The sequence below is a fragment of the Melanotaenia boesemani genome, chromosome 21, assembly GCF_017639745.1.
Source record: "Melanotaenia boesemani isolate fMelBoe1 chromosome 21, fMelBoe1.pri, whole genome shotgun sequence".
In the NCBI taxonomy this organism is placed as follows: domain Eukaryota; kingdom Metazoa; phylum Chordata; class Actinopteri; order Atheriniformes; family Melanotaeniidae; genus Melanotaenia; species Melanotaenia boesemani.
In genome coordinates, this window is record NC_055702.1 from 9,105,937 (window position 1) to 9,133,307 (window position 27,371).

A 27,371-nucleotide genomic window follows, 5' to 3' on the forward strand; every position below is an offset into this window, starting at 1 on the left:
TATTTTATCTGTCACTTGTCTGTTTATCCTACAGTGTACCTGTTTGAAAATAAAGTTCAGTTACTAACAACTTAGTTGGGTGGGAATGGGATTTTTGGTCCTGGGAAGCATTCGTGGCTGGGAGAAAAAAGCCTACAAGTTTGAAAAACTATGTGTACATGTGCAAGGAGAGCTTTAGTGGCAGTGACCAAGTTAGGAAACATTTCAGAGAAGTGTTTCATGCTCATGGACATAAAACCAAAACATAACTACAGCCCTGAGTAATGTAACACTCTCTTTTTTGAATCAACAGGAAATCACTCAGTGGCCATTTAGTTGCAAAAAACTTTATTGTCCGTTTTACATCGTTGACATTTTTCACGCTAAAAAATGGGTCTTGTGAATACTTTTGATATCGTACTGCAACCAGTGCCAAAGTATAGTCCAGTCTGGACATTCGGACTGTGATCGCATGATTGATTGCAGCCTGGCTATAGTAGTGCAGTAGTGGTGACCTTAACAGTTCGGCCAATAAGATTGGGTGCTGACAACTAAAATATAACACTACAGAAGGATATGGCACCACTTCGTGTTTATGCAGTGATCCATAATCAAGTCTACAGGAGAGTGCAGGCTGACCTAGACTAACATGCTGACTTCATTATCGCCTCATGCACTGCCAAGTGTGTCATCTAGGAATCAGCTAATAGTGCATTAAATGTAGATATTGTCCCTTTTCAGTTATTAGTTATGGGAATTGCAAGAGTGTAAACCTTACAAAATTTTCACATATTTTCCGTCCACATTCTAATAAACAACACAGTGTCCTGCAACAAATTAAAAACACATAACAGAGAGCTTCAACAACAGGTGAAATATACATCAAATTTATACAAAACCAAAACAACTAAAAGCTTCACAAACAAGAGGAAAAAGCATGTCAGGATGATCAGAAAGGGAGAATATATGGATGAAAACCTTTTTAGATTTACTGTACCCACAATAAATCCCTTTACAATGGCAACAATAAAATACAAAGTGATAAACACGCTGAAAGGTCTGAATTTGGATATAACAGGCCAGTGCAAACACAGTTTTCTCATTGTTTTAACTAAATGAGTGTCCTAGTGCAGGAGAAAAGCTAGAGATGCAATCTTTATTGCTTGGTTGTACATGTTGATTTCCAGTTACATTAAAGTAATACTGACATGCGAAGATTGGGGGATGGCAATGGAGGGTGTGGGTCAAAGTTTGTGCTCGATTCCAGTTTAGGTGATGTTTAAGAAGTCACGTACATTCCTGTTCTTTAAGATCAATGTCGTTCATCCTACATTCTATGTGGCGCCTCCCTCACCCAAATCAGATCATTTCAGGCCATTTCTTGGCTCATTTCCCATCATTACAAGTCTGACTGCTTCTGAATTCACATTCAGCATGGGTTGCTGTGTTTTAAAAGTGTGGCAGGAATTACCCAAACCTGAAAAGCTGCATGCGAAGTTGAGACGGGAGCTCCCTGATCCGAAGAGAGGGCTCAGCATGTTTTTTTCTTCAGTAAGGTAAGGTAGTCCGGTGAGAGCTGATATTTAGAGTCAAAATGTCCAACCAATCATTCAACATACAGTTTATGTCACAGCAGAAGTTAGTAGTAATAAATCCGATTGCCGATCACAGTAGCCCCTGACTGTTTGGCTGGTAATACACTGAGAAGGAAGGAAAAAAGAGAGAGACAGGAGGAGCAGCATGTATGTATTTTTCTAAAGATAATGTCACAATACACAGCTTTCAATAAACCTACAGGTAATAAATAATATTGTAGCAGTAGGCAAATCATTCCTACAACAAGTAAGGTCACAGACAAGAAAATGTGAGATAAAAGTGCACTGATCATGTAAATGTGATTCCTCCTTCTTCCTCTTTTCACTCTTGCAGGGTTTCAGAGGCAGCAACTACAGTAAAACCAGGAAAAGTTGAGACAGATGGGGATGTGTTTCCCTGCTCAGCGAGGACAGTGTCCAGTGTTGCAGCATTATGGCAGGGTAAGAAATGCTGACTCTGGACAGGTAAGTCTTTTTGTTTGCGTACAGCTGTTACACAATGAGTGGTCCGCGGCGGGGATGTTTAGGACTCTGGCCATCCCTGTTCTCAGCCCCCTGCATCTCCAGGTTGATATTGCTGGCGGAGGTGCGGTGGGATAGGGGGTCCGGAACAGGCCTGTAGCCCCCGAGGTACATGAGATCTGGAAGAGAGAAAGACAAAGAGAAGACTGTTGTAAAATCAGAAAAGTAGAGTTGAAATAGTTAGTTGATTCATTCATTCATTCATGTAGTTTTCTGACTACCACTTTCAATAATTTAATTAAAAATTGTTCACTTGCTTCAGTTATGATGACATATGTTGCGTAATAGTAAATATCACTTTAGAATTTTGTAAAGCTGCTGTTTCCTGACATTTGAACTAAAAAATTAATCATTTTACTAAAGAAAGAATGCAGTCTACAGTGGAATCGATGATAAAAAAAATTAAAAAAAATAAAATAACAGTTGTAAACTTGAAATCTAGGAGGAGTGTATTGCTCAGAAAGACAAAGTCTTTTTTTCTTTAAAGCCAAAATGTTTACACTGGCATTGTCACAATTAATGTGCACGCTGTAAAAGCCTGCAAGATATCAGTGCACAGAATTTTATCTTGGAGTATAGCACATCTTTATAACCACAACACTGGGAATTACTAAATTTGAACAGGAGACATTTAAGTCACATAACTTGAGCCTGCTTAATGTTGAGAAACAGAATGCTATAATTTGACACAATTTATAAACTTACATATAACTGTAAATACTACAAAAACAATACATTAAGGGCCTGATTTAATTTCTGTGCACATGCAAATAGATTGCACGTGTTGTTTGTTTATGATTTGTGGATCAACTAAGAATATTGGCGCAATCTATAACTGCCACAAACAGCAGTATTCGAATGAGGATTTAGCGTGCGTTACGGTTTCACCATGGAGAGTTTAGAAGCAGAGCAGGAAGGTCGCAAACGCAAAATGAAATTTGACACGATAGAGATACAGATATTAGTGGACGAATACTGAGCTCCAGCAAAAAAGTCTAAACGTCACCAGAATGACTTTAATGCTTCAATGCATGCAAATGCAGTTGGCAAAACCACAAGAACGCCAAATGAGGTTAAGAGGATGTGACAAGATATAAGACGAACTGCTTATAATAAAACCTCGACAAATAAGATAGTGGGGGCCGGCACTGGAGATCAAATGAACGTCCATTCTGTGGCATCTTTTATTACGCACAAGGTGTATGAGGGCGCATTGCAGCACACACTCAGCAGCTGGTCAGTGCTGTATCTGAACTGACGGTGGTCATTAATGCCCTTAAGAGATCCTTTGAAGATGGGGTACAGGCGGTGATAAGGGCTCTGAATGCCAGCAGACCCAGAGCGCAGCGGCAACAGCCCATCCTGCATAACATAGTATTCAACACAGCCACGTTTCAACAATCTTTGCCTCTGGCATTCCAAAAATATTTACATGATCAGAAAAGATGGTCTCTCTGTCGCCTTTGAGATGTCTGTGCCTCCTCTTTGCAACAATAACTGGAGCCATTTCGGCCAGTTTAGCATGTGTATGTGGAATCAGGCCTTCCCAAAGGAAGATGTCATACAAGCAACACAGCATACATTGTTCCAAAACCTGCATATGGTTCAGCATCAATGGTGCAAATTAGCTCTGCCATGGACACAATTCATTATGTTGACAGATCTTATTTACAAGTTGTTTTTGTTAGATATAGATGTGGTGATAAACAAAGTATTTATTTCCATCAGAGAATTCCAATGTTTTAACATTGGCTTTTGACAGCATTTGCTATACATGATTTTATGATATCATACAAAATATATAGAGGTTTGCTTTAAAAACCATTGTTTCACAGAGTGGTGAACTTCTATACATCTTTAATTTTGAAAGATTTCTAACAGACCGTCTTGTGGAATTTTTTATTTGTTGTGAGATTTTGTTTTTTTTTATTCATTAATTTTTTTGCTGCTGTGCCAGCTTTTTAAAAAATTTTTAAATGAATACTTTGTTTTTCTTAACCAATAAAATGTTTAAGTTTTCACACTGTCCCATACTTTTCAGAAATGGAGTTGTATTTGATTTAATAATTGATTTTTTTTTTCCACAGTCATTCATTGAACAATAAATTATACTGAGATGGATTAACTGTTTTATAACTTGAACGCATGACAAATACTTAGGTAGACAAAACTGGAACATTGTATAAATATACAGTATGAAACCTACAACTTATGACCCTTATGGCTGTTCTTCCATCTATCCATTACTCCATACCTAGTCCTCAATGTGCACTGGGCACGACTCCTCCTCTGTCCATCCGAAAGAAAGCAAAAGAGGGAAAAGATGGAGGAGACAGAAAGAAGAGAAAGGCAGGAAGGGAAATGTCCGGGAAAAGACAAAAGAGGATGTGAAGAATGGCAGAAGGGGTCAGAAAGGAGAGAAACAGAGAAACAACAGAACTTTTACGAAACATGTCACAACATCCACCATAAAACTCCAACCGGGTCAAATGTGGCTTCGGGGAATGAGTGGAACCAAGGTTTAAGAGTGAATGAGAAAAAGAACTACACCAATGATCAAGAGCTGAAGGTTGTGAAGGACCAAAAATTACTCAACTTCGACAAGTATTTGTTGTGTCATTCAGAGGGACATTCAACACTGAATCTGAGCATGTGTTTTATTGCAGATTTTTTTTTTAAATTATAAATAGATGAGCTGAGAAAATCAGTGAGGTGTTAATGCATGGTTTTCACAGTTTGTCAAAATATGTTGGAAGACAATAATATAGCATCCAAATTTATTTTGTGTCATCTCATTTCTGCTGTATTTCTGAGCCTTAACAGTGAAACAGCACCTGTTTTACAACTTATCTATAATTGTTGTACTTAACTGAATTAAATGAATGAAAAGTATGATTTAAAAAAAGTAGGAAACCAAGAATCCAAAACCTTCAACTCTCATCAAAGTGACCTATTGAGTTCAGTGAAGCAGAGAGGTGGATCAGTGCGGGACGGCTGGGAGGGGAGATTGAGGGTGAGAAAATGAGGTGCAAATGTTTGGCAAAGCAGCTTGGAGCTGGCAGACACTGAACATGAACTTCAATACGTGGGAAAGACTGGACAGTTTCTGTTTCACACCCTCACAAAAACAATAAAACAAGCATGCAGAAGACACTCATCAGACATACAATGAGATGCATTCACGCACACATACTACTACACCAGGGCTTCAGCTAAAGAGAAGGCGAGTGCACAGCTAATCAGTATAAAATAAATAAATAAATAAAGCTGTGAAGTACCACAACACCAAAGGATAGGGATGAAGAGAAGAAGGAAGGCTCCAGAGCTCCATGCTGGGCAAAGGTGCTACAAATAATTCTTAGATCACTTCTGTTAATCGTTTTTCTTTGTCTCTGCTGTGTTTAGAGTTATATTAGCATGTTAGCACATAAAGCTAATGAGTCAGTACCCCTTTAATCCTTTGACTCATGCACTCCTCACTTTTCCTCCCCTCTATCCTCAGCTCTCATTGGTCCAAGTTCGACAGGTTGCCACTCACCAGCGAATCGGCTGTCGGGAGCCTGCTCATTATCCAACCCCAAAGAGGGCGTGTCGCAGTGGGCGACGCCCTGATTGTTATTGGCCAACTCTGGACACCTGCTCCGCCCACCTGCAAGCGAGGGCAAAGGTCAAACATGAGCAGCCAAGCACAGCGGAGGGGAGGGGGAGTGGGTGACACAGGCAAGGCGACGGGGGGGGGGGGAGGAAGGGTGAGGGCGGCCATGCTAGAGCGGCAATGATAAAATATTTTGACATTTGATCCGTCTTCTGAAACATCAGGTGTAAAGGGAGTCTGATGATCAATGATGTTTCTAAAAATGTTTTTAGAAAACATTCTGCAGAATGACCAGAGTGTGAACTGGGTTTAAACATTAAAAATGTTTTTATTGGCCTCTAGCTTCATGAAATAGAATATATAATATTGTACTCCATGAATTTTTTTTCACTGGGGGAGCACACACACAGATACAGCTGAAAACTTGAACTTGTGAAGAAATTAATGAAGAATTGTCAGATTTAATTATATGGAATAGAAAAAAAAAAACAGATTATTATCACTGAGCCAACATATCAGGCTAATTCTTTATAAACTACAATCAATACAGCAGGGGAGGTCTGACAAACTCAAACGCACCAACATGTTGAGAGACTTGTTGATTAAAGCTGCAACATGTAAAAATAAAGAAATCTCTTCAAGAAAAAAAATTCATAATTTTATTTTTAATAAACCATATTTTTAATACTGCTCAATGACCATATCAGCAACATAAAAGGCTCGTAGCAGAAGAATGCTATTCAGAAGGCTAGGAATAAAGGGAAAGTGGAGTTGTAGATATTGTTTTATGAGAAGTTTGAGGTTACACATTTGAGAAATATAGATCAAACCAATTGTGATTCATGAATACGCAACAACCTGTGAATTAACCTTGTCAACGAGGTGAAACAGGAAGAGAGAAAGCAGATTTAGTATAGGTGTAGGAAGGAAAATAAACATTTGTTTGGCTTAATTAATATGCAAGTAACTGATTAAGAAAAAAAGTAAAAGTGATGCCAAAATTACTTTTAGCTAACTGATACAGATGCAGTTTTTTGCCAGATAGTGTGTAGATGGCATCTGAAAGGGTTGCTAAATAAGCAGAACTTGGTTTATTATGACATATTCTATCAGTGTGATGAATCACCTTGAACTGAAAGAAATTCAATTCACTAAAATTGTCTATGCCATTTGGTTAGATTATAAAATAAAATAAAAATAAATAAAATCTCTCCTAATTAAGTGTATAAACCTACCATGACTTGCAATGAGGTGCACAGATACCATGATAAGGTTTGCGTTTCAACAGACAAAATTAATATTTCTATATTTATTTTAATATTTTTACACCAGACATTCATTCAACAAGGTTGTTTTTAGATTTGCTTGACCACCATTTGTATTTCTGATTAAGTTATATCAGTGGCAATGTTGTTTTTTTTATCTGTTGCTTTCTGTAATGCTGGATAAACAAAACTGACAATTCTTACAACACCTCAGGTAGTTGTAAGAATTCTTTTTGATCAGAGTTTTTTAAGGAGCTGTAATGTTACCTTACCTTTACCTTTAATAAAAAAAAAAAATCTCTGATCAAAAGAATTCGTCCAGCTACAGTTGAAATAGACAAAATGAACCTAGTCACACCAAAACTTTATTACATTTAATGAATGCCTCATGTCTGCAGTGATCCTGCTTCTATAAGTGTTTGCCTTTGTGTCTGACAAAGATGAGTGAATGATTGGCAGCTCAGCACAGAACCACACACACAGGGCACATTCAGAAGTTTTTTGCAGCTTAAGTGTAGATGTACACACATACATCCCAGTGTGTGCGCTCAACCAGATTCTGTCAGGCAACACAGGATCGCTCATCTCCTAAAAATTTCGAAGGTCATTCAAAAACTCAAGTGTTTCAGTCTGGCCCGAGGTGTCACAACACACACAAACACACACACACACACACACACGCATGATCCACAGAGGAACTAGTTTACATGTACACATTTCAAACTGTAGAGTCAAAAGATGATCTTGTGTTTGCTTTAAGCGTTGCAGGTCATGGACTCACACTTGTAAACTACACTGTCTTACCCAAAACATCATTCTCACTTTTATGCACTCACACACACTTGGGGACACAAACAGCATTCAGATGCAGTGCAGATGTGGTATGTGGAAGATTCACATTGCAACACACAAAACAGCAGATTAAGCGCTTTTGGAGCAAAACCAAGTGAACGATATACTTTATCTACATGCAGGGGATGCACAAGCAAATGTTGTATGCATAAACCTTTGCATATGTGGAAAAACATGCAAATGCAAGTCATTAGCCTGGTGTGGATATGACACAAGATACCTGTAGGGGCTCATTTCTTGCTATGAGTGAAAGGATGCATTAATCAGAGTATTTTTTATAAATAAACATACATGAAATTCATAATGAAAAGACGCTTATTTTTCAGCATCATCCTACAGCTGTGTAACAACTTAGGGACTGGAATCTCTGCAGGATGCTGGGTTGATCAGTTTGAGATCTTTTTCAAAGGAAACATTGACTGGAAACATGAGCTTTGTAGTTAACTTTAACTAACCAAAGAGAACAATGTTGGACATAGATTTAGAAAAAGACGTAAAGATTGAATCAATAATCGTATCATATCAAGTACCCTGATCAGAGCATCCTTTGTCAACAGAATTTGCTCTGTAATCATTTAACAGCAAAACAGACCACACTCTGCATGAGAAGCCATTCACTCCAACTCGGACACTGCATGCCGGGGGTGTTTTCGGCTGATGCTACAGTGCATGCATTCTGAAAGGGACTGCCCCATCTAGTGGACAGTATTTCACATTTTTAAAAAAAAGCTTTAGTTTTTTTTTGTTTTGTTATTGTTTTTTTTTTGTTTTTGTTTTGTTTTTTTTTGTCATTTCTCTTTCCTTTTTCTGTTTAGTTTTTTTGTTTGTTTTTGTTATCAGCCATGAGTCAAAGAGATTTACAGACACATCAGCCTGTCAGGCCAAAGTAATTTATTTTATAGAAGGATAAATCTCTTTTCTCGTGATCTGAGTGCAACAGATGCAAAGGGAGGAAAAGGGTCTGAGGTGAAAAGTGATAATGATCATTAGTTACCTTTCCCATTAGATGGGGAGGAGCAGTCCTCTTCAGTGACATCATTTCCCTGAAACAAAGAAAGAAAAAAAGCTGCATAAAATTTAATACTTAAAATAAGCATTAATTACACTGCTCATTGCTGCATTTACCTCTGAGTCCTGCTCCTCTACAGCCACTGAGTAGTTTTGCTCATTTAACTCCTTGGAAACCTCCTAACAGAAAAAAGATCCAGTGGAAGGTAATTTTATGACAAGATAATATTATACTATAGCCATTATCCCTTCCTCCATCCTTACCCCATCCTGCTGTGGTGGCCCTCGGCTCTCCATGGGAGCATCTTGGTTTTCCTCGGCCTCTCCATCTCCCCCATCATCTCCCCCTGGCTCACCTTCGGCCCCGGCCAAGTAGGACCCTGACATGGAGGACATGGTGTCAGCGCTGATGTGGGAGTGCTGCGAGTGGGATGAAGCCATGGACATCACTGACTGGGCCAGGCTACTGCTCACAGGGTCTGGCAGACAAATGGAGACAAACATCACAACCTAGCACAAGCTTTGGCTGCGTCGGTCAGATGAAGTCTTCACCAGACTGGAAAATAAAGATCGCTCTTACTTACAAAAGAAAACCAAAATCATGACTTGTAAAAATCAGTGCAAGAGAAGGGCATCATGCCTTTAGTTTCAGCTAGATTAACAGCATGTTTTCCTCTTCCCGGGCTGAAAATACCTCTAGCAGAAACAGATCTCCTGTGATGTGTGTTTAAGTTTAAAGAAACGTCACAGAAAAAGGGAGAACAACAGTTGCACACAAACAAAGGCACCTCTACATACCAAAATATGTAACATATTTACATTTACAAACCTATTTCAAACTCTTTTCTTACTCACATCCTGAGGGAAAGACAATCAAGTATGTGGTTATACTCTTTATGTTATATATGTATTTACTTTAGTTGTTTTCTTTCATTTTACTAGTTTGAAAGTTTTCCACATGTCTGATTAAACTGTGCTCACTTCCAGTTTTGCTGTTTTGATGAATTTATTGAGTTTTCACACCTGCCAGGTGGCTGCAGGTGAAATTTGAACAGGAGGCACATTTATTAAAAGATTTAATAAATCATTCCTGTAATTTTAGGACCTTATAAATGCAAGCTTTAAATAAAAACATTGTAATAGCTACCACAAAGTTGTAGCCCTGAGAGACTATTATTATTGTCTCTCTAGATATGTACTTGGTTGAAAAGAGGCTACAAATGCTAAAACATGGATTCACACATGTTCAATTACACAGCAGTTTTAAGGTTAAAGCATTTCAGTACCTCCTCAAATTTAAAATATAGCTGCAATCTCCCTGTTGAGCCATAAAACAAATCCATAATGTGAACCATAAAATTTTAATGATGAACACTCATTAGGGTTGGGTTTAGATAATGTTTTGTCTGTGTGTACCTTCAGGAGAGGTGATGGTGGAGGAGAGTGGGGTCCCTGCACAGGACGATTGGTCGATGGCTCCAGATGAGGAGAGAGTCAGATTTTCACTGTCTGGAGTCACCCCGCACTGTAAAACAGAAAGAACAGAAGTGAGCTCACACACTCAAATGCAAACACAAAAAAGTTCACACACTCCCACAGCTGCCAGAGATATCTGACACTGTGATTATGCAGTTTCTATTTGTCTTTATTTCACACACCTCCTGTTGGTCCACAACCAGTTTATGGCGAGAGGCATCTGATTCACTGCAGGACTTCTCATCTTCCTCCTCAGGAAGCACAGAGGAATTCTGGGAAAGTGACCTAAATAATGAAGTAGACTTGGCGTTGGTCAAAAATAATACAAGAAGGTTTCAGGCATCGGTTTGCAGAAAATACTAAAATAAAAGGGACAACAATTTAAAGGAAAATGAAAGTGTAAATATGCATTCACACATACATATATGTTAGGATCTCATGCAAAGAAAACACTAGATTCAAAGACAAAGGTATCATTTTTCTTTTCCCGTTTTCTACATTTGTTTTACTCTCTTGCTGCTGGCTTGAAGTGAGTGTGACTACATATTAAAAAACTGAGGTGAAGTTATAACTTTGCAAAATCTGAACCAAAATATCTGATAATAATAATCTGATAAAAGCATTGCATTTGTTTTGAAATTTTTTTATGAAAATAAAAAAGATGCCTGAACTGCATCTTTTCTGATACATTTGACTCTGTCACACATTTGAATTAAATACACAAGCACTCACTTTGAACCACTCTTTTTCAGTTTGAGTCCCTGACTGGAGTTGGAGTGGTCAAGAGGGGAGAGAGAGCGGGCTGGCGCTGTGTGGGGCTCACTGCTGTACGGCGGCAGAGCTCCAGAGACATGGCTAGGACCAGAGTGGAGAGGGGGAGGAACCACGGAAGATGTGTTTAGGGGCCCATTCAGAGCCTCCAGGAGAGACACTGCTTCATAACCTGGAGGGATGTGCTCTGAGGCCTGCAATGACAAGAGGACAAGAGGAGTGTTAGTTTATTGTGAATGAATAATCCTTATTTTATATTCAAGTGATTTATCTGCATCAGTTCTGCCTTACCGAATGTTCCTCTGAGTCAGAGGTCTGAGAAGTGATGACAGGGTTAAAGCTGGTTGGTGACAGGGGGCTGAGTTTCTTCCTCATTGCTCGAATCTGTAGCAAAGCTCTGAATGCTTTAAAGGAAAACACAATTAAAATAAAGTTATTTGAAACAATCTAGTCATTTTTACAATTACACTTAATTTAGGAGATGTTTATTAATTTAACAATTTTCATAAGAATTCGCTATGAAATTGTACATTTGGAAAACATCTATTTTAGGGAATCAACTTTAAGTTCACATGTTTACAAATGCAAATTTAAAAATATGTTAATTTTGGACTGAAATTGAGTTATATATTAAAACTTGTTGCAGCAGAAAGTGTTCAAGCTTGATAATGTTTAATACAACAGCATCGCTGTCATCTTACACAATCTCCCTCCAAGTACAAAAAAGATGCTAATTTTATACCTGCTGCTAAATTTCAGATGAAGCTTGCTCATCTGCAGTAGCAGATTTAAATTTCCTTTCCTTTCAAGCAGATTTTAATTCACAGGAGGCACTTTTCATCTGTACTGTTTTCCCTCAATTAGTGCAGTCTATTTGGATAAAACTAAACTCAATTTGACTGTTCTAGGCTTAAAAAGGCCACAAATCTTTATAAAGCATATTTTCTTTGTCTAGATGCTTAATTTTAAGGTAAAATATTAATGAGGTCATCTCCATGATGCATCATATTCGTTTATTATAATAGCTTCCCTCATTTTGAAAACTGTAATGAAATATTAGAAAGTATAGAAATAATTAATAGTTTATTTCTCATGGGTTAATAAATTTTGTCAATACCATCACATATAATCACATATAAGTTTTTGTCTAGGCTCAGGCAAGGCTAAACTTCCAAACTTCTATAACAGACAGTTGGACATGGTCAAGTTTTCAAGAAAAATGTGTGCAAGGTGATAGGGTGATTGCCAAAAAGAACTGCATTGTTTTTTTATCCAAAAACGGTTTTAACCAACAGCTCAGTGACAAATCAGAATACTTGTATAAATATTTCATTTTTATTAAATATTCAAAACACTGCAAAGTCACATTTTCCTTTGTCAAAATGGAGAACTGTGTAGTTTGATGAAAGAAAAATCAATTGAATTAATTTGATGAAACATATGCAAAAACATGCAAATCTGAATGGCTTTGAAATATCAAAGAACACAGTAAATTGTGTGATTATTAACATTTTAGTCAAGCCTTTTAAATCCATTGCAATGATTTATGAATGGGTTTATGATGCATTATATTGTTATTATATTTAAATTAACCTTTGCCTTTAATACTGTGGAAATCTTACGCAAAGCACAAGCAGCATTACTGGGTTAAGTCCTTACTTCCAGTAAGAAGTGGTTTCCAGTAGTGGAAACCAATTTTTCAAACATCAGATGTCTTATTTAGGAGGGAAACTCACGCAGTCTGCAGATAGGGCAGCAGTTGGCCTGATATCGCAGTGTGTCTGCACAAGCGTTGCAGAGACACAGGTGTCTGCATGGCAGGATGAGTGTGTCTCGCACATCAGACAAACAAACAACACACTCTGCACTGTTGTCACTGATCTCGTCATCAGCAACCTGCATGCAGAAATCAATGAAAAATATTAAGAAATTTCATAAAGTTGAAACACGAAAGGAGAGAACAACTGTGATTTATTGCCCTTCACTACCACTCAATGTCTGATTAAAGAAGATTGAAAAGCACTTGATTTACCTTTGATTCTTGACTGTTGTATTTGTTTTCTATCCCATAGATCTCTTGCAGCAAATAGCTCACTCCATCCACCTGGGAAAAAGAACACAGTGAAGAATGAAGGAAGCCGGTGTCATGAGTCGGGCGCAATGTTCAAGGGGAAAATTAAGCTTTTGTCTTTCAAAGGCATGAAAATGTAACACAAAAGAAGGAAGGAAGGGAGGAGAAGGGAGAAGAAAAACAGGTGTAATTACCACTTGTTTCTGCTTCAGAGGCTTCACACAGTAGCTCCCATCCATGTGCTGTAAAGGAAGCCAACATTTTAAAGAATTGTTATTAATAATCCCCGTCTGTAATATCAAGCAACTCTAAAGAAAAAGATTTGTCTGTTACATGAATTGTACAGCCAAATACAGCATAGTGTCATATATTTAGCCAGTAGGCACTTCTATAAACACTGAGGCAGTGACGATTTTTCATGCTGTTGTCATTGTTCTTTTTCATATAAAAATTTTATTAAATTATAATTAATTTTCACAGATTTTTATATATTTCATTTAAAATTAAAACCTCTATAAAAACTGTATGACTGTGGTGTAGAAGGCAACCATTAAAGACAGATCTGATTATGTAGTGGAAATTAATGCACATATTTAATTAATGCACAATTCATCACTGCATCTACGAATACAAGCTAAAACTCTTTTGTGCAAAGAAATGAAAGAAATATGAACAACATCAAGGAATTGCTGGACCTGATCTCTTTTAGGGTAGACTAAGATGAAAAAAGAAAAATGAATAAAACACTGCCTGCTAAATCAAAAGTAGAAATTGTTGGAGGAGATTGTGAACACCACATCCTCCAAGCTAATTGGGAGAGAAACCACTCGACTTGTTTCCAGCCAAAGCCACATTGGAGTATACATGTGTCTATGTGCTGTGAGGTTCTCCTTAATGCTGAAATATATATATAAAGATTTTGGAGAACCATCTGCTGCCATCCTCTTTTTCAACAAAGGCTTTGCTTATTTCAGAATTACAATGCCAGACTAAATTTGGCATATATTACAACAACATGGCTCTATTATAAGTGTATAAGTGCTAAACATGTCTACTTGTGGTCCAAACTATGACAGGAAAAATAAAACAAAGGAGACCCTGAAATGTTTAGCAGATAAAATGCTATACCAAGTAAGAACAGAAAAAGATTTTGCTTTTAAAACTTAAGTAACAACGCAACACAGTGATAAATCGTGCCTCTAACCCAGCTTTTATACAGTTGTGGCTTTGTTTTCTTGCTCTAACTCAATCAGACTCAAGCATTAGGTTTTCAATATCTCTAATAAGAATCATTCTTCTTACCTTTTCAAACGTAGCCAGCAATATGTGAGAGTGGCCCAAATGTTCTACAAAGACAAGACAGTGGACATGTCATTGCTTAAAATTATCCTGCTGTACTTCCATGTGAGACAACAACAGATCCCAAACATCTCACCTTCACCCTCGTCTACAACAGCCTGCACAACCATGGGGAAGACCTCCTTGTCCATATCAAACAGTAGCTGAGGAGGAAAAACCTTGTGGTTATAAATTCATGCAAACTGGTTCTATGCTCCAGCACAGCCTCATTTTTGCATGTGTTTCAGCATCAGTACATGCTCACAATCACCCTACCTCATCATCAGCCCATTCACTCAGGTTGACGGTGTGCGAGGGCAGACAGAACTGCTGGCACACTCCTCTCTTGAAGTGAACTGTCTCAGACTGCAGTGAGCTATCCTGTGGCAGGTAACTGAATGAAACAGAGCAGGAGCAAGAGGTCAGTGAGCTTATCAACATCAAGGATGGGTTGCTACTACAGTAGCTTTTGATCTGATACACAGGCATATTAATCTGTTTAAATTTTAATACTAAATACATTTCCAAAGAATGGAAGTAGTATTTAAATAAAACCTATTTGATATCAAGAAGAGAACAGGCACCATCTGATTTCATGTGCACATAAATAAACACAAAGACAGCTCTTAATGCAAGATATGCAAATACTGACAAGTAACACAACATATATGCTGCTATAAGATATGCAAGGCCATGTTGGCATAACTTATTAGCCTACATGAATATGTATGTATATTTCTGTTCCACACAAGTCTGTATCTATTTCTTTATTTCCCATTTTTCTTTTTGAATGCAGCAATTCAACATTTTCTCAATAAAACTGATTATCGCACCTAAATTTTGGATATCTGCTTTTACTGATTCCTGCAATACCAAATTTGGGCCATTGTAGGTTTTTTTCCTTAACTAAAGAGGAAATTGGGCAAATGATAATATTAATAAATTAAAATAATCTCTGAGATTTCACTTTACAAGACCAGATCAACCCTTGTATGCTCTGTGCAGTGACTTGAAATTAAACAATACATAAACAAATCCAGTTTTAGCCCAGTATCAACATATTTTGTAAATAAATAAAGAAACAAACTGTATTTAATGTTTTTAAGTTTTTGTTTCCATTCAAATTTGTTTTTTAGAGGATTAATTGTGTAACAGATTCTCACACAACAGCTACTGAAGATAAACTGCACTTAGTTAGTACATATGACCTATACTAGATTATCTATCCTTAAAAGAATGTAATATAAAATAAAATAAAAGTAACAGTAATGTAGTTTGATTGTAAGTCTCTTCACAGATGCAGCCTTACGGTTATATTGCTGTGCATTAACCATTATTTATTGATCAAAAACACACTTACACAGGCACTCCATTGTGAAACTCCTCTATGGCCTGGTAGTAAATGGTAATGGCCACCTGTGTGTCAGTGTCAAAGGTGAACTCTACATTGTAGCAGGCCCTATTCTTCCCCGCTGCCTCATCACCTGGCAACTTTAGGTCCTCACTACACCTGGAAAAAGGTGGGAGACATGCACCAAAGAAATCTGCATTAGTAATGTAAACAGGAGTGAAATGCAATTAGTAAACCATTCAATGCCATTTCGTTTAAGCTGTGATATATAATGTTATCTCAAACGAAGAAGATTCAAAGAAGATTAATGCATCTCTTTATTTTGGGCTTGGGTTTGTAATTGCAAGCAATGCGTAACTCTTACAAATACAAGAAAATATAGTTAAAAACTAAAACAAATAAGATAAATGAAAAGCATGACTGATTTGACACTACCCCTAAATTTAGCTGTGCCTTAAAAACAACTAAGTAGACAGAAGGTTAAACGTTTGTGGTGTTTACCTCACGAGCCGCAATGTGTCCTTTCGAATGTTTATAAGGCTTCGTAGCGTCTTTACAGGTTCCTGAGGTGGAGGCGCAGCGTATGGGAACTGAAGACAAAACAAAGACATTTTTATTTATAAAATACATGTTATGTGAATGAGAAATACAAGTATCCATTTTCTTTCAACCTTGCAACATTCCTCTTTTTACCGCAGCAAATTTGGGATTCCATGATGACCATGGCTGCTCCCAGTTTAACCTTTGGGTTGTCAGCACAATTCTCATTGGTGCTGACAAAGTGCTGAGCCTGGGTAGAAAAATCTCCTCAGGCAGTGTCTTTCCTGGGATAAAACTGACACTTCAATGTTTTTCATATTTCTGCACACAAGGGGACTACAAGAAGGTAAATCATTGCAGAGTCAAAAGAAAGAAAAAAAAATCACAATTTCAAGCTACTTTTAAGAATGTAAAACAAGTACTACAACTGGCTCAACTACTTCCCCTTGCTTTTAGAGATAATAAGCAACATTTAAACCTAAGTGGTAAACTCAACACATAACCTTTAAACTTGACTCAGTCTGTGGTTCATCACTCAGCAACTCCACCACTCTGTTTAAAGCCAAAATTTGCTGAATGAGCATAAAGAGAGAGCTTAGGTGGTTTGAGGATCTCGGGAGCAGAAATGTGCAGGATGTGGTCAGATACCTCGACACCAGAACCCCACATCTGTACACCTATGTTTAAGTGTGTTTGTGTGGCTGTGAATGGCACCATATTCAGCGCTATTACACATCTGGGCTCAGCAGGAGTCATGCCTGTAAACCACACAAACACACACACACAACAGGCTAACAGATGATGAAAAGTAGGACTGGGTGATACTGCAAATTTTGGTATTGATCTGATACCAAGTAAATCCAAGGCAAGTATCGCCAATCCTGATGCTTTTGCTTGAAATTTCACAATCATTTAATGATTATTGACCATTATTATCACATGCAAATACAGTAGAAATACAGTATAAAGATTATTATCAAATAAAAATAATTCTATTAAGTAACAGAATGGCAGAACTGAAAAAATTCAATTTAAGCTTCTTTGTATTTGTAAAAAAATATAAATTAACATCAACAATGTAACAAAATAATAAAATAACTGTTATTTCCTTTTATCAAACAATTGATAAAAAAAAATAAAGTCAACAGTGCAAATTAGCTAATCAAAAGCAACACCTACTATTGGTTGGGTCTCATTTATTGGTTTTTTGCCCCCCAGAGCACTACCGATACTAGTTTGAAAGAAATGTAAAAGTTATTAATGATCAATGTTTTTAGCAGTTGGATTTTACAAGAAAAATACATAAAATACTTTTCCTCACTTGAATTTAGTTCGTAGAAATTAAATTATAATCTGTTCTTACTTGGATGTCAAAGTATTTAAATGAAAATTTGATTTGGCCACCAAGAAAAATTGCAATTACCGCATCTCTCAGATACTCTCATCCACAGCAGGGCACACCAATGCAATCTAAAACATTACTATTAGTATTTCAACATTTGCAAGACTCTTGTGTAGGTACTGTAGTGGTTCACCCTGCCAAACAAACTGGAGTTCTTTTATTCAACTTTGTTTTTTTAATGCTGTAAATCCATGTCAAGTCAGACATTTAAACTTCAAACTAATTCTCTGTCAATACATTTAACTCAGTACATTATTTCTCACTTAGTTGCATCTTTTTTCAGATGTGCTCACTGGCTTCAGCTTAACAAGAGACTCATGATGGCTTCATTTTCTGAGAACCATGAAAACAAGTAATGAAGTTCCATCTACTGAATTGTTAGTGAGATATTTCAGAACAGAGTATTTAGCCAACTAACCAAAGTTCGACCCATGTGGTTATATGTGTACTTTAGGCAAGAATTTCTGAGAAATTCTTAAACATAGCCCCATCCATTATCATATTTGTTAAGTGGTGCAGTAGGCAAAGAACACAACAAGTGTGGTTAGGTTTATGGTTCTACTGCACCATCTGTTTGGAAACCACCACACATTATATAAGGCTAGTACAGCATCAGACACACACGAGAAGAAAAAAAACAAACTGTTACCAGCAGAATTCTGTGCCCACAGCAGGATTATAAATACCACATAATCAGGGAAAAAATGCACTTCTAATTTTATCTGCTGTCTAGCCAGAACCAGCAGCACAACTCAGATTAGTATACAGAGGGATGGAGCAGTGCCACTCAATATCAGCCTTAACTTAGTCTGACACCACTCCAGTCTGTGTCAAATTCTCTTTTTCCTCTGCAGACTTGAGCTCTTTATGATCTGCAGCCCTCATTAGTTTACCCTTCAGGTTCATTATGGGATTGAACAAACCCTCCAGAGCTGCCACTCATCAGTCTCTCTGTGCAGGGAGTCGGCAGTTAGTCAGTTTGCTTTCAAATATTTTAATAGAATGAAATAAATTTCAATTAGCAACAGTCAGTAAAGCTGACAATTGCCTTTGCAGGAGTCAACAAGTCAGCAATTGCTTTTGATGCTGAAACGTCCACTAATCAATGTGTTGATTGACTAAACATCAAAAAAGGAAAACTGTATATTCGCGACAGACGGTTCACACCTCTGCGTCGTCCATTAATTTATGATAATGGCCACCTCGTTGGGCATTATTCCTTACATATATATGTATGTAATTTTTATATATATATATATATATATATATATATATATATATATATATATATATATATAAATAAAAAACAGAGATCAGCTAAGGTTTCACTGTTTCTCAAATGTATGTTGCAGTGTCTTTCTGTGTTTAACCTGCTGTAGTAGTTAAAGTTTTTAAATCTGTAAAAAAAATAAACAAATAAATAAAATAAATAAATAATTATAATACCTACCGCTACTGGTCTGGTTCCCAGGAAGTTAAGATCTGTATTTTCCCCGAACAGGTAACCCTCTGGGTGAGTGGAGTCAAACTTCTCTCCTCCCATGATAAAATGGCTGGCAAAGTAACTCCCTGCACACACAGAGACTCGCGTTAAAGACAAGAAACTGAAAATAAACCAAGCTTAAATTTACATTGGCTTAGTTTCTTTCCTTTTCATTGTAAAAAGAAACATGTTTTTAAAAAAGAGAAAAAGATAGCTTAAAAACTCTAAACAATCATGAGGAAGGTTAACAAAAAAAATTACCTCAAACACAAGGCATATTTCCAAATAAATATTCATTCATTCATTCATTATCTTGACCGCTTATTTCATTACGGGTCGCAGGTGAGCTGGAGCCTATCCCAGCATTTTAACAGGTGAGAGGCAGGGTACACCATGGACAGGTCACCAGTCTGTCGCAGGGCCACCAAATAAATATGAATCAGCTAAATATTTCTTGTTTTGCTTCTTAGAAGAAAACAGTTTAAGGACTTAATGTGTAATAGTGTCAGAAATAACAGCTTTTTGAAAAACACCCATCTGGTTCTAGCTAGCATAAAACATAACATTTCCTGTAACTATGTTAATGACTGAACTAGCTGCATCACACGGATGCATTCACAAATAATCATGCAACAGTCAAATAATCAAAAGCCTCATAACTTTATACTTAAACTGATTTTATTTTTGAAATTCCAAGAAACATGATTAACTGCAGGCAAAGGGCCTCTCCACCTGCAGCCTCTCCACCTGTTTACCAAGACTCACAGTTGATGACGACAAGACCTAATAGCCGCTCTGCTTTTTTGATGATAGGGCCAGCTAATATAAGACCTTAACAGTGATTTGCAACTTTAAATATAGACTGGGCAGCAAACAAGTGATGTTTCTGCCAGAAAGACATTTAGTCTGGCACTGTTGGTCTGAATCAGAACTAAAAGTTTGAATTCTTTGCCCTTGAAGCCATTAACATAGTGTAGAAAGGCCCCAGTGTCTTTCTCCTCATCACCTTCTTATTATTTACAGCAGATGGGAGAGGTGACCCAGGCTCAGGCTTTGTCACCAGATCCCACAAACAGGAACTGGAGCTGACATATTGGTTTCACTGGCAGCAGCCACCACTACTACTTCTGCTTCGGGCTGCAACGAGAACTGTTCATCCAAATCCATACAGTTGCTGTGGTGAGAGTGGCAACCACAAGTCAACACAATTCTTTCCCTTTCATGGCTTCTTAAGTCATAATGTCACAATATATCAAAGATGCTATCTGAGAAAAATAGAATAATGCTTATGTCTCACAAGATCTTATTACTTACACTGAAATAGCATTACTCCTAAAGCTAAGCTAGACGCGATGCAGCAATCAAAAAATACAACATGACATAACCGGCTGAAGATGCTTAGTTTAGCTGGAGGGTCAAAGGACAGTTTATGTGTCAGGTAGACTGATGGTAATAAAAAAAAACTGGGCTGTTGTATTTTCCTTCTATTTAACAAATCACTGGCTAACAGCAGTATTAAAATTTTACCTTAATAAAATAAAATTGTGAAATTTAGCCAGGGGGATGCAGAATAATTGGGAAATGAGTCAGAATTTGATGAGGTACAGTATGGCTCTTTGATCAGAGCTGTTTCTTTTGTAAAAGAGGCAGAAAGTCTCAGCAATTAATCCAAACTGGTGATATATTAACTGCTGTATCTGATCTGAATCCAGATTTCCTGTTAGACGGTTGGGTGAAGCTCCACCTTTAAACCTCATCTGGCATCTTAATGCAGACTTTGGTGCCTGTTAAATCTGATAATCCTTCCTTTCACTACTTTCACAAATGCCATGAGACTGTCCACTTGCATGAAAAAAGGAGAGAAGTTCAGGACTGAAAAGTCCAAGATTTGTGTGATTATTCCAAAAACATTTGAGTGTTTTGCATCACAGAAACCTTGTTTTAGATGCAAATATTTGAAACAATGTGTTTTAAATATGCTCATCACCGAGAAAAATAAGACAAATGACCTTGGCTTACTTTTTTAGTGGAACTTTTCACAGAAAACCGAATTTTAGCATTGAATGGAGCTCACTTTGAAGCAATTCTGACAGCAACCACGAATAGAAAAAGTTTTGTGTCAACTGTCTATGAGTGCTCTTTTGGGGCCAGATTTTGTATCAGTATCACCACTGAGCAAGTCCATCAACAGAAAAACTCAACAGATTTTTTTTTTTTTCTTTCACAATCCACTGCCAATTAGATTTTTTTTTAACTGATATTATATTGTCACAGTTGACTGACAGGATATTTTAACTTATTAATTGCCAGTAAACGATCTGATTATTTGAACACTCTATTCAAAAGTAAAATTAGAATAGAATAGAATAGAATAGAATAGAATAGAATAGAATAGAAATACTTTATTAATCCCTTCAGAGAGCCCTCAGGGAAATTTGGAAATTAAATACTTTAAGAAGAATATCTATTGTGACTACATGTTAAATGGTGAAACTTATTCTTATTGTGTCAGTTAAGAGAAAATGAACATTTTTATTATAAAAAATTTTTAATTCCTGTTTAGTCTCTCTCTCTCTCTCTCTCTCTCTCTCTCTCTCTCGCTAATATCAATAAATATAAATTCGTCTGTTTTATTTAAATTTTTTAAATGTTGACGGCCTTTTTTTAAGCCATCCTTAGAAATAACGGAGAAAAAAATCATCTGAAATGAAGAGACAAGCAAACACAAGTTACAACAGTCTATAATTTGAACTTAGAGCTACTGATTATTGTGATGCTGCTGTTTATTATAATCCATCATGACTAATTCATTTCTACATGCAGCTTGATAAAGTCATGATGGAACCCATTTCAGAAAGTGTGAAAAAATGGTTAAAAATAAAATAGTTGTGCTGTTCCTGCGTAATGCTGTCCCTGCATGGACACTGCAACAACCCTGCCGTGTCAGGAATAAATTAAAATGAAATGCATTTGAAGGAAATCTGCACCATGTATAAAGAGAAAAGATGGCTCGTGAAAGCACAGGTCTCTACTACTGCAGGTTGAGGGCTGAGATGCCCTGTAGGCCTGTCAGCTAACAAGGTATGATGGTGATGAATCCCCTTAATGCGTCTAAAACTCGGAATAATTTGTTTGCGTTTAGCTTTGGAGCAGTTACCCACCCCAGGCCGACCTGTTGTGTGGTGACTTACCAGATTTCGGTGGATAGCGATACACCGAACTGGACGGAATGTCCACTTCTTCCACGCCTATGTTTTGTCTGCTTGTTAAAGCACCCATTTCCAGTCAAATAAAGACCACGGAGCTTGATGGGCATAACACTTTAGGGTCGCTTTGTGCGCCGCGTCTCTTTATTCCCTATCATTTAATCCAGTTCTTGCTGCCCTGTCCATTTCTGTCGGGTCCAAGCCCCGCCGTGAATGTGACCGTCCCGGGGATTAGTAGTTGTTCTCTGGCTGCTTATCTCTTCGTGGTCAACGGTAGAGCTGGTTTTGAGGCAGAAAAGAGCCGTAGTAGTCGCTTTACCAGCGGGGAAGCGCTTTCATGGTGTGCCGCAGACGCACAGTCGACCAAAGCTAAATCTTCTGGCCTTTTTTTTTTTTTTCACTTCATGGAGAATGTGGCACAAAACTGCTCGTCGACATCTCCTGTCCCAGCTGGATAATGATCAAGTAACCCTGGTGCTTGTTGTTGCTGAATCCTGTCAGAGAGGTCTGTGGCTCCCCATGACGTCAGACAGGCACAAATCCGGACCGTGGTTTTTGCGCAGTCCCACTCTCCACCAGCCGCTACTGATGAGCCGCTTTATAACGTGACCTTCCTACGCCAAACGTGCTGGCGGCGTTGACTGCAGTGCAGAGGACGGATCTGGGAAGCTTCGCTCCGAACATTAACAACGTGGAAGTAAAACTCAATTATTATTTTTTAGCCAAAAGATACTATTTTTGCAACAAGTAGAATGACACAATACAATGACCACTGTTGCATAATGAGATCATAATTAGCGCAACTATATCCGGAGTTTATTAACTTAAAAAAGGAACTTTAAAAGAAAAGTTCGAAATAAATAACGTGTTGCGATTAAACAAAACAAAGGGAGAATGTCGCTCCTATGTTGCCGTTAGAAGTGGCTCCGGGTCAACAGGGGGCAGTGTAACGGTTGCCATGAAAGCAGCGAAGGCCCAACGGCCAATCAGAGGAAGCCAACGCGGGCGGAAAAAAAGGGAAAAGGAAGCTGAACTGCCGCCATTTCACGTGAAAAGCAGCGCGGTAGGAGCAACGTACAGAGTGTTTGTATTCAGAGGAGTAAATAATTTTGATATAAATACGTCTGCTGGCGCCTTAAGGGTAAATATAGTCGTTTCATCACAAGTTCGGGCCTTACGGTTATAGTCTTACACGACGGGCTCTGTTTGAAGACGGAGAAAATGAGCTACGGAAGGCCGCCGCCAGACGTCGAGGGGATGACCTCCCTTAAAGTCGATAACCTGACCTACCGAACATCCCCCGAGACGCTGCGCCGAGTTTTTGAGAAGTACGGCCGCGTGGGAGATGTGTACATCCCACGGGACCGGTATACGAAGGAGAGCCGTGGTTTCGCCTTCGTGCGGTTCCTCGACAAGCGTGACGCCGAGGACGCTATGGACGCCATGGACGGCGCACTGCTCGACGGGCGGGAGCTGCGTGTTCAGATGGCCCGGTACGGACGACCACCGGACTCCATGTACAGCCGCAGGGGGCCTCCACCTCGTAGATATGGAGGAGGAGGTTACGGGCGCAGAAGCAGAAGGTAATGCTGATTATGTTTAACAGATGGACTTCTAAGTATAAAATTACCTTCCTTTAAGAGGCGTGCAAACCACGTTGTCTAGTCAAGTATTTGTAAATTGGTTCCTCGTTCTCCTTAATGTGAAGAAATAGTGCAGGATGGAAATAATGTGAAATCTGCTGCATTAGAGAACAAGAAGTGTGTTTTTTCATTAAAGTGTTGGTCTTTATATTGAATGCTTCTGAAAGTGAAAGTAAAAAGACTTAAGTCCCTTACTTAGCCCATGATTCCTGAACCCAGATATAGTGTAAAGTAAACATCACACATTGAAACAAGAACAGTAGTTAATATTTTGCTGTTTAAATATGATAACATGTGTTTTCCTTTGCATCCTCAGCCGTTCAGCCAGCCCCCGGCGTCGCAGACGTAGCCGTAGCCGCTCCAGGAGCAGAAGCCGTTCACGATCTAGGAGCCGCCATCACTATAGCCGCTCCAGGTCTCGCTCCTATTCCAGATCCAGGTCAAGATCCAGGTCCAAGTCCAAATCGAAGTCAAAGTCCAAGTCCAAATCCAGAACCCCCAGAAGGAGCAAGTCAAAGTCTCCTTCTAGGTCTCGTTCCCGCTCCAGGTCCAAGTCCAAGTCGAGAAGCCGAACCCCACCTTCCAACAAAGGGTCAAAGTCCAGATCCAGGTCCAAATCCAAGAGTAGATCGAAATCTCCAGAGGACAACGGGGCAGAGTCTTAAACCGAACTTGGACGCAACATGACGGTATTCAGGGAAGAGGGGGGGATTGTAATCTGCTTTTAAATGTTACTTCTGAGATGGCCATCAGTCATCCTTTTGGTTTGTGTTCTGCAGTCTTTATGAAGTTTTGTAGTCATTTGCACACAAGCAACAAAGTCTGCAGAATGCCATTAAAAAAAATAAATAAACTAATTTGGGACTAATGTAAGCTAGAGCTGTAGCTTTGTGTATGCTTTATTTTGCAAGGATTTTAAACCAATTTAAAGCATATATGGGCTACTTGAGATTTGGTTTATTATCATATATTTCAAGTTGGGTTATTTAATCACATTTGTATGTATATGTGTGTGCGAGGGAGTGGGTGGTTGGGATGTGGGATGCTCACTCAAAACGTTCACTTAAATGTGGAATTCTTTCCTCCAAGCTGCTGAGTCCTGTTTGCAAAGAGAGGAGGAGATGGGGGTGTGGCAGTATGAGAGCAGTTAGTGTGTGATCCGCCCATGTGACCTGCCTGTTGCTGAGAGCGATGGCAGTTGCTAAGGAGCAGGTCACCAAGGCAACGGTGGTTGCTATGGAGCAGGTCGTCATGGCGGTGTTTCGAGCTGTCAGTTGGTGTATGAGGTGGTGTGGTGAGGTACGTTCTCGGGGACCACAGGCAGATGCACTGAGCAGTGTTCCCACCTGTGCCTGTGGTTTCCTCCGCCTCTTACAAAGGGAACCAACCCCGAGGTTTGTTTTTCAAATATGCCAGAGTGTAAGACTCTTGTTAGAGCTAGTTTTGGGGGACAATTGGGACAAGAAAGGTGTTTAAACAAATGTGAAGGTTAGTCAAAATGTTAGGTTTATTAGAAGAATTTTATTTGCATAATGACTGATATATTGTAGTGTTAGTTGAAATCACATCAGTATGTATTTAAGTATTCAGGTGATTGATATGGCGGTCTGATTTTGCTCTTGTCAACTCTCTTTTGTCTTTCTTTCCAGATCTCAGACGATTTGAGCCTTTGCTGAGGACATCAGGAAAAGTCTCACATTCAGCAAGTGGACTCCACTATTGGCACTGAATGCAGACTGAAAGGTTATTGGAACTTGGTCTAAACCTATTTTTAAATGTTTGATTTGATGTAATCTGCTTAAGAATTTTCTGTAACTTTAACATTTGTAAAACTGAGTACATTGAAAGGGACGTATAAGGTGTTATTCCTCAACTGATTTTTTTTTCCCCTCCCTCAGCTGATTTTTTTTTTTTTTTTTTTTTTCTCCCTTGCTATTTTGATTGGATTTGTATTTGATAGAATTCAAGTAGATTTTTCAGTGAGATCACTTGTTTAACACACTTTCTGGTTGGATATTAAAGTTTCATTTGCAAAGTTAATAAAGAAAAAGGGTGTCATCAATGTTCACAGTATTTAGTTATGTTTGCCATCCTTCAATTTAAAAGTGGCTCACTGTACAGTTATATAAAAGCCACTTGATTTGTGACTTGCTAACTCAGCAGCATAGTTTAATGGGGAAAAAAAGAAAAATCAATCTTTTTTTTCTGTCTGGTTAAAGTTGCTTTCCTATGACTCTAACCCTCTTTCTTGTGTATCTTTTGTGCACTAGGCGCAGTTGTGTAGCAGTTGAATAATGCTGGTTAGCTGTTAAGATGCGGTGCAGTGCGCTGGTGACATGGTGTGGCGTGTTGCGGTGCTGAGTGCCCGGCGCTGTTCCGGGGCTCGACCCTTCGCTGCCGTTTGCCGGTTTGTAAGATCACAGGTGTGGCAGATCATCCATCCTCCTGTCTTGTGACTTCTCCCTCCCTCCATGTACTGTTCATATCCTCTCCTCTTTTCAGCCTCTATTTGTTTTTCCTTTCTCTCTTGTTCCTTCCTCTGTGGTATATCCACTGTTTTTACTGGTCTTGCTTGCTTTGAAAATGGGTCCACTGTGACTCCTAGTGGAAGATTCAAAGGGCAGTTGTGGCAGATTGTGAAATAATTTTTTTTTTCTTTTTTTGTATTGCATTCCTCTGTGAATCTCAATTGTCTTGTAATTGCTTCGGGTGAATGCTAATAAACATCTTTGTTGTAAACAAATTGTGTGTTTACTATTGTTTGCCTATTTTGTGGAACACTTTTCAGCATATGTTTTCAACTCATTGGAAATTAACTTGTCTCAGACATGTGGTCTAAATTATCAAGGGTATAATTGTCAAGGCCAGAATGTTAAAAAAAATTATTGGGTTTAGGCTGGGAGCAGGTGAAGAGGTGTACTGACAGTTGTCCTTGAGATAAGGAAACTTATCCATTAAACTGGCTGAACAGTGGATGAATAATACTGTTTTTAACACAGCTTGCTGGTGACTTTTAAGGAATCCTGGAGACTAATTTCTGTCCCTGAAATTACAAAACTTTTTGTTTTCCCCAATTTAGCTTAAATTTCACATGTGCCCAAAAATAAGCACAAAGGGAGAAAATTAATAGAACAAATAGAGCTGAGATTAAAAATATTTTATTTCTGAAAGGGACTATCAAAGACTTTGTTTTGCTTTTTTCAATTCAGTAAATGTTCTGCAAAATGATCCCTGTCTTTGGTGTTAAGGGACAATAGAATCAAGTCTTAAAACG

The 27,371-nt window shown here is 38.3% G+C and overlaps 2 protein-coding genes across 8 annotated transcripts; one reads left to right on the forward strand and one right to left on the reverse strand.

Annotated features, from left to right (window-relative positions):
• Positions 1-307: 307 nt before the first annotated feature.
• On the reverse strand, positions 308-23,169 carry rnf157 (ring finger protein 157). Of its 5 annotated transcripts, XM_041973203.1 has the most exons (20): positions 22,440-23,168; positions 19,216-19,334; positions 16,325-16,413; positions 15,833-15,982; positions 14,749-14,866; positions 14,570-14,636; positions 14,437-14,480; positions 13,329-13,376; positions 13,096-13,167; positions 12,800-12,959; positions 11,355-11,467; positions 11,025-11,257; positions 10,475-10,577; positions 10,233-10,341; positions 9,081-9,295; positions 8,934-8,996; positions 8,803-8,851; positions 5,635-5,745; positions 4,351-4,385; positions 2,129-2,215 (listed from the first exon to the last, which is right to left on the reverse strand). In XM_041973203.1, exons 1-19 carry the CDS (start codon positions 22,525-22,527, stop codon positions 4,351-4,353), a joined length of 1,986 nt encoding a protein of 661 aa, XP_041829137.1. In that variant the 5' UTR covers positions 22,528-23,168; the 3' UTR covers positions 2,129-2,215. The 5 variants fall into 5 exon arrangements, with proteins under 5 accessions (XP_041829135.1, XP_041829134.1, XP_041829136.1 ...); XM_041973201.1 differs by lacking the exon at positions 4,351-4,385 and having other exon boundaries at positions 308-2,215; positions 9,081-9,196; positions 22,440-23,169; XM_041973200.1 differs by lacking the exon at positions 4,351-4,385 and having other exon boundaries at positions 308-2,215.
• A 52-nt stretch (positions 23,170-23,221) lies between these two features.
• srsf2a (serine and arginine rich splicing factor 2a) lies at positions 23,222-26,836 on the forward strand. 3 transcript variants are annotated; one of them, XR_006008869.1, is made up of 4 exons: positions 23,222-24,037; positions 24,414-24,786; positions 25,747-25,840; positions 26,368-26,836. XR_006008869.1 is itself a non-coding variant. In XM_041973206.1 (3 exons), exons 1-2 carry the CDS (start codon positions 23,676-23,678, stop codon positions 24,760-24,762), a joined length of 711 nt encoding a protein of 236 aa, XP_041829140.1. In that variant the 5' UTR covers positions 23,222-23,675; the 3' UTR covers positions 24,763-24,786; positions 25,187-26,836. The 3 variants fall into 3 exon arrangements, 2 of the variants coding, with proteins under 2 accessions (XP_041829140.1, XP_041829139.1); XM_041973206.1 differs by having other exon boundaries at positions 25,187-26,836; XM_041973205.1 differs by having other exon boundaries at positions 25,747-26,836.
• Positions 26,837-27,371: the final 535 nt, after the last annotated feature.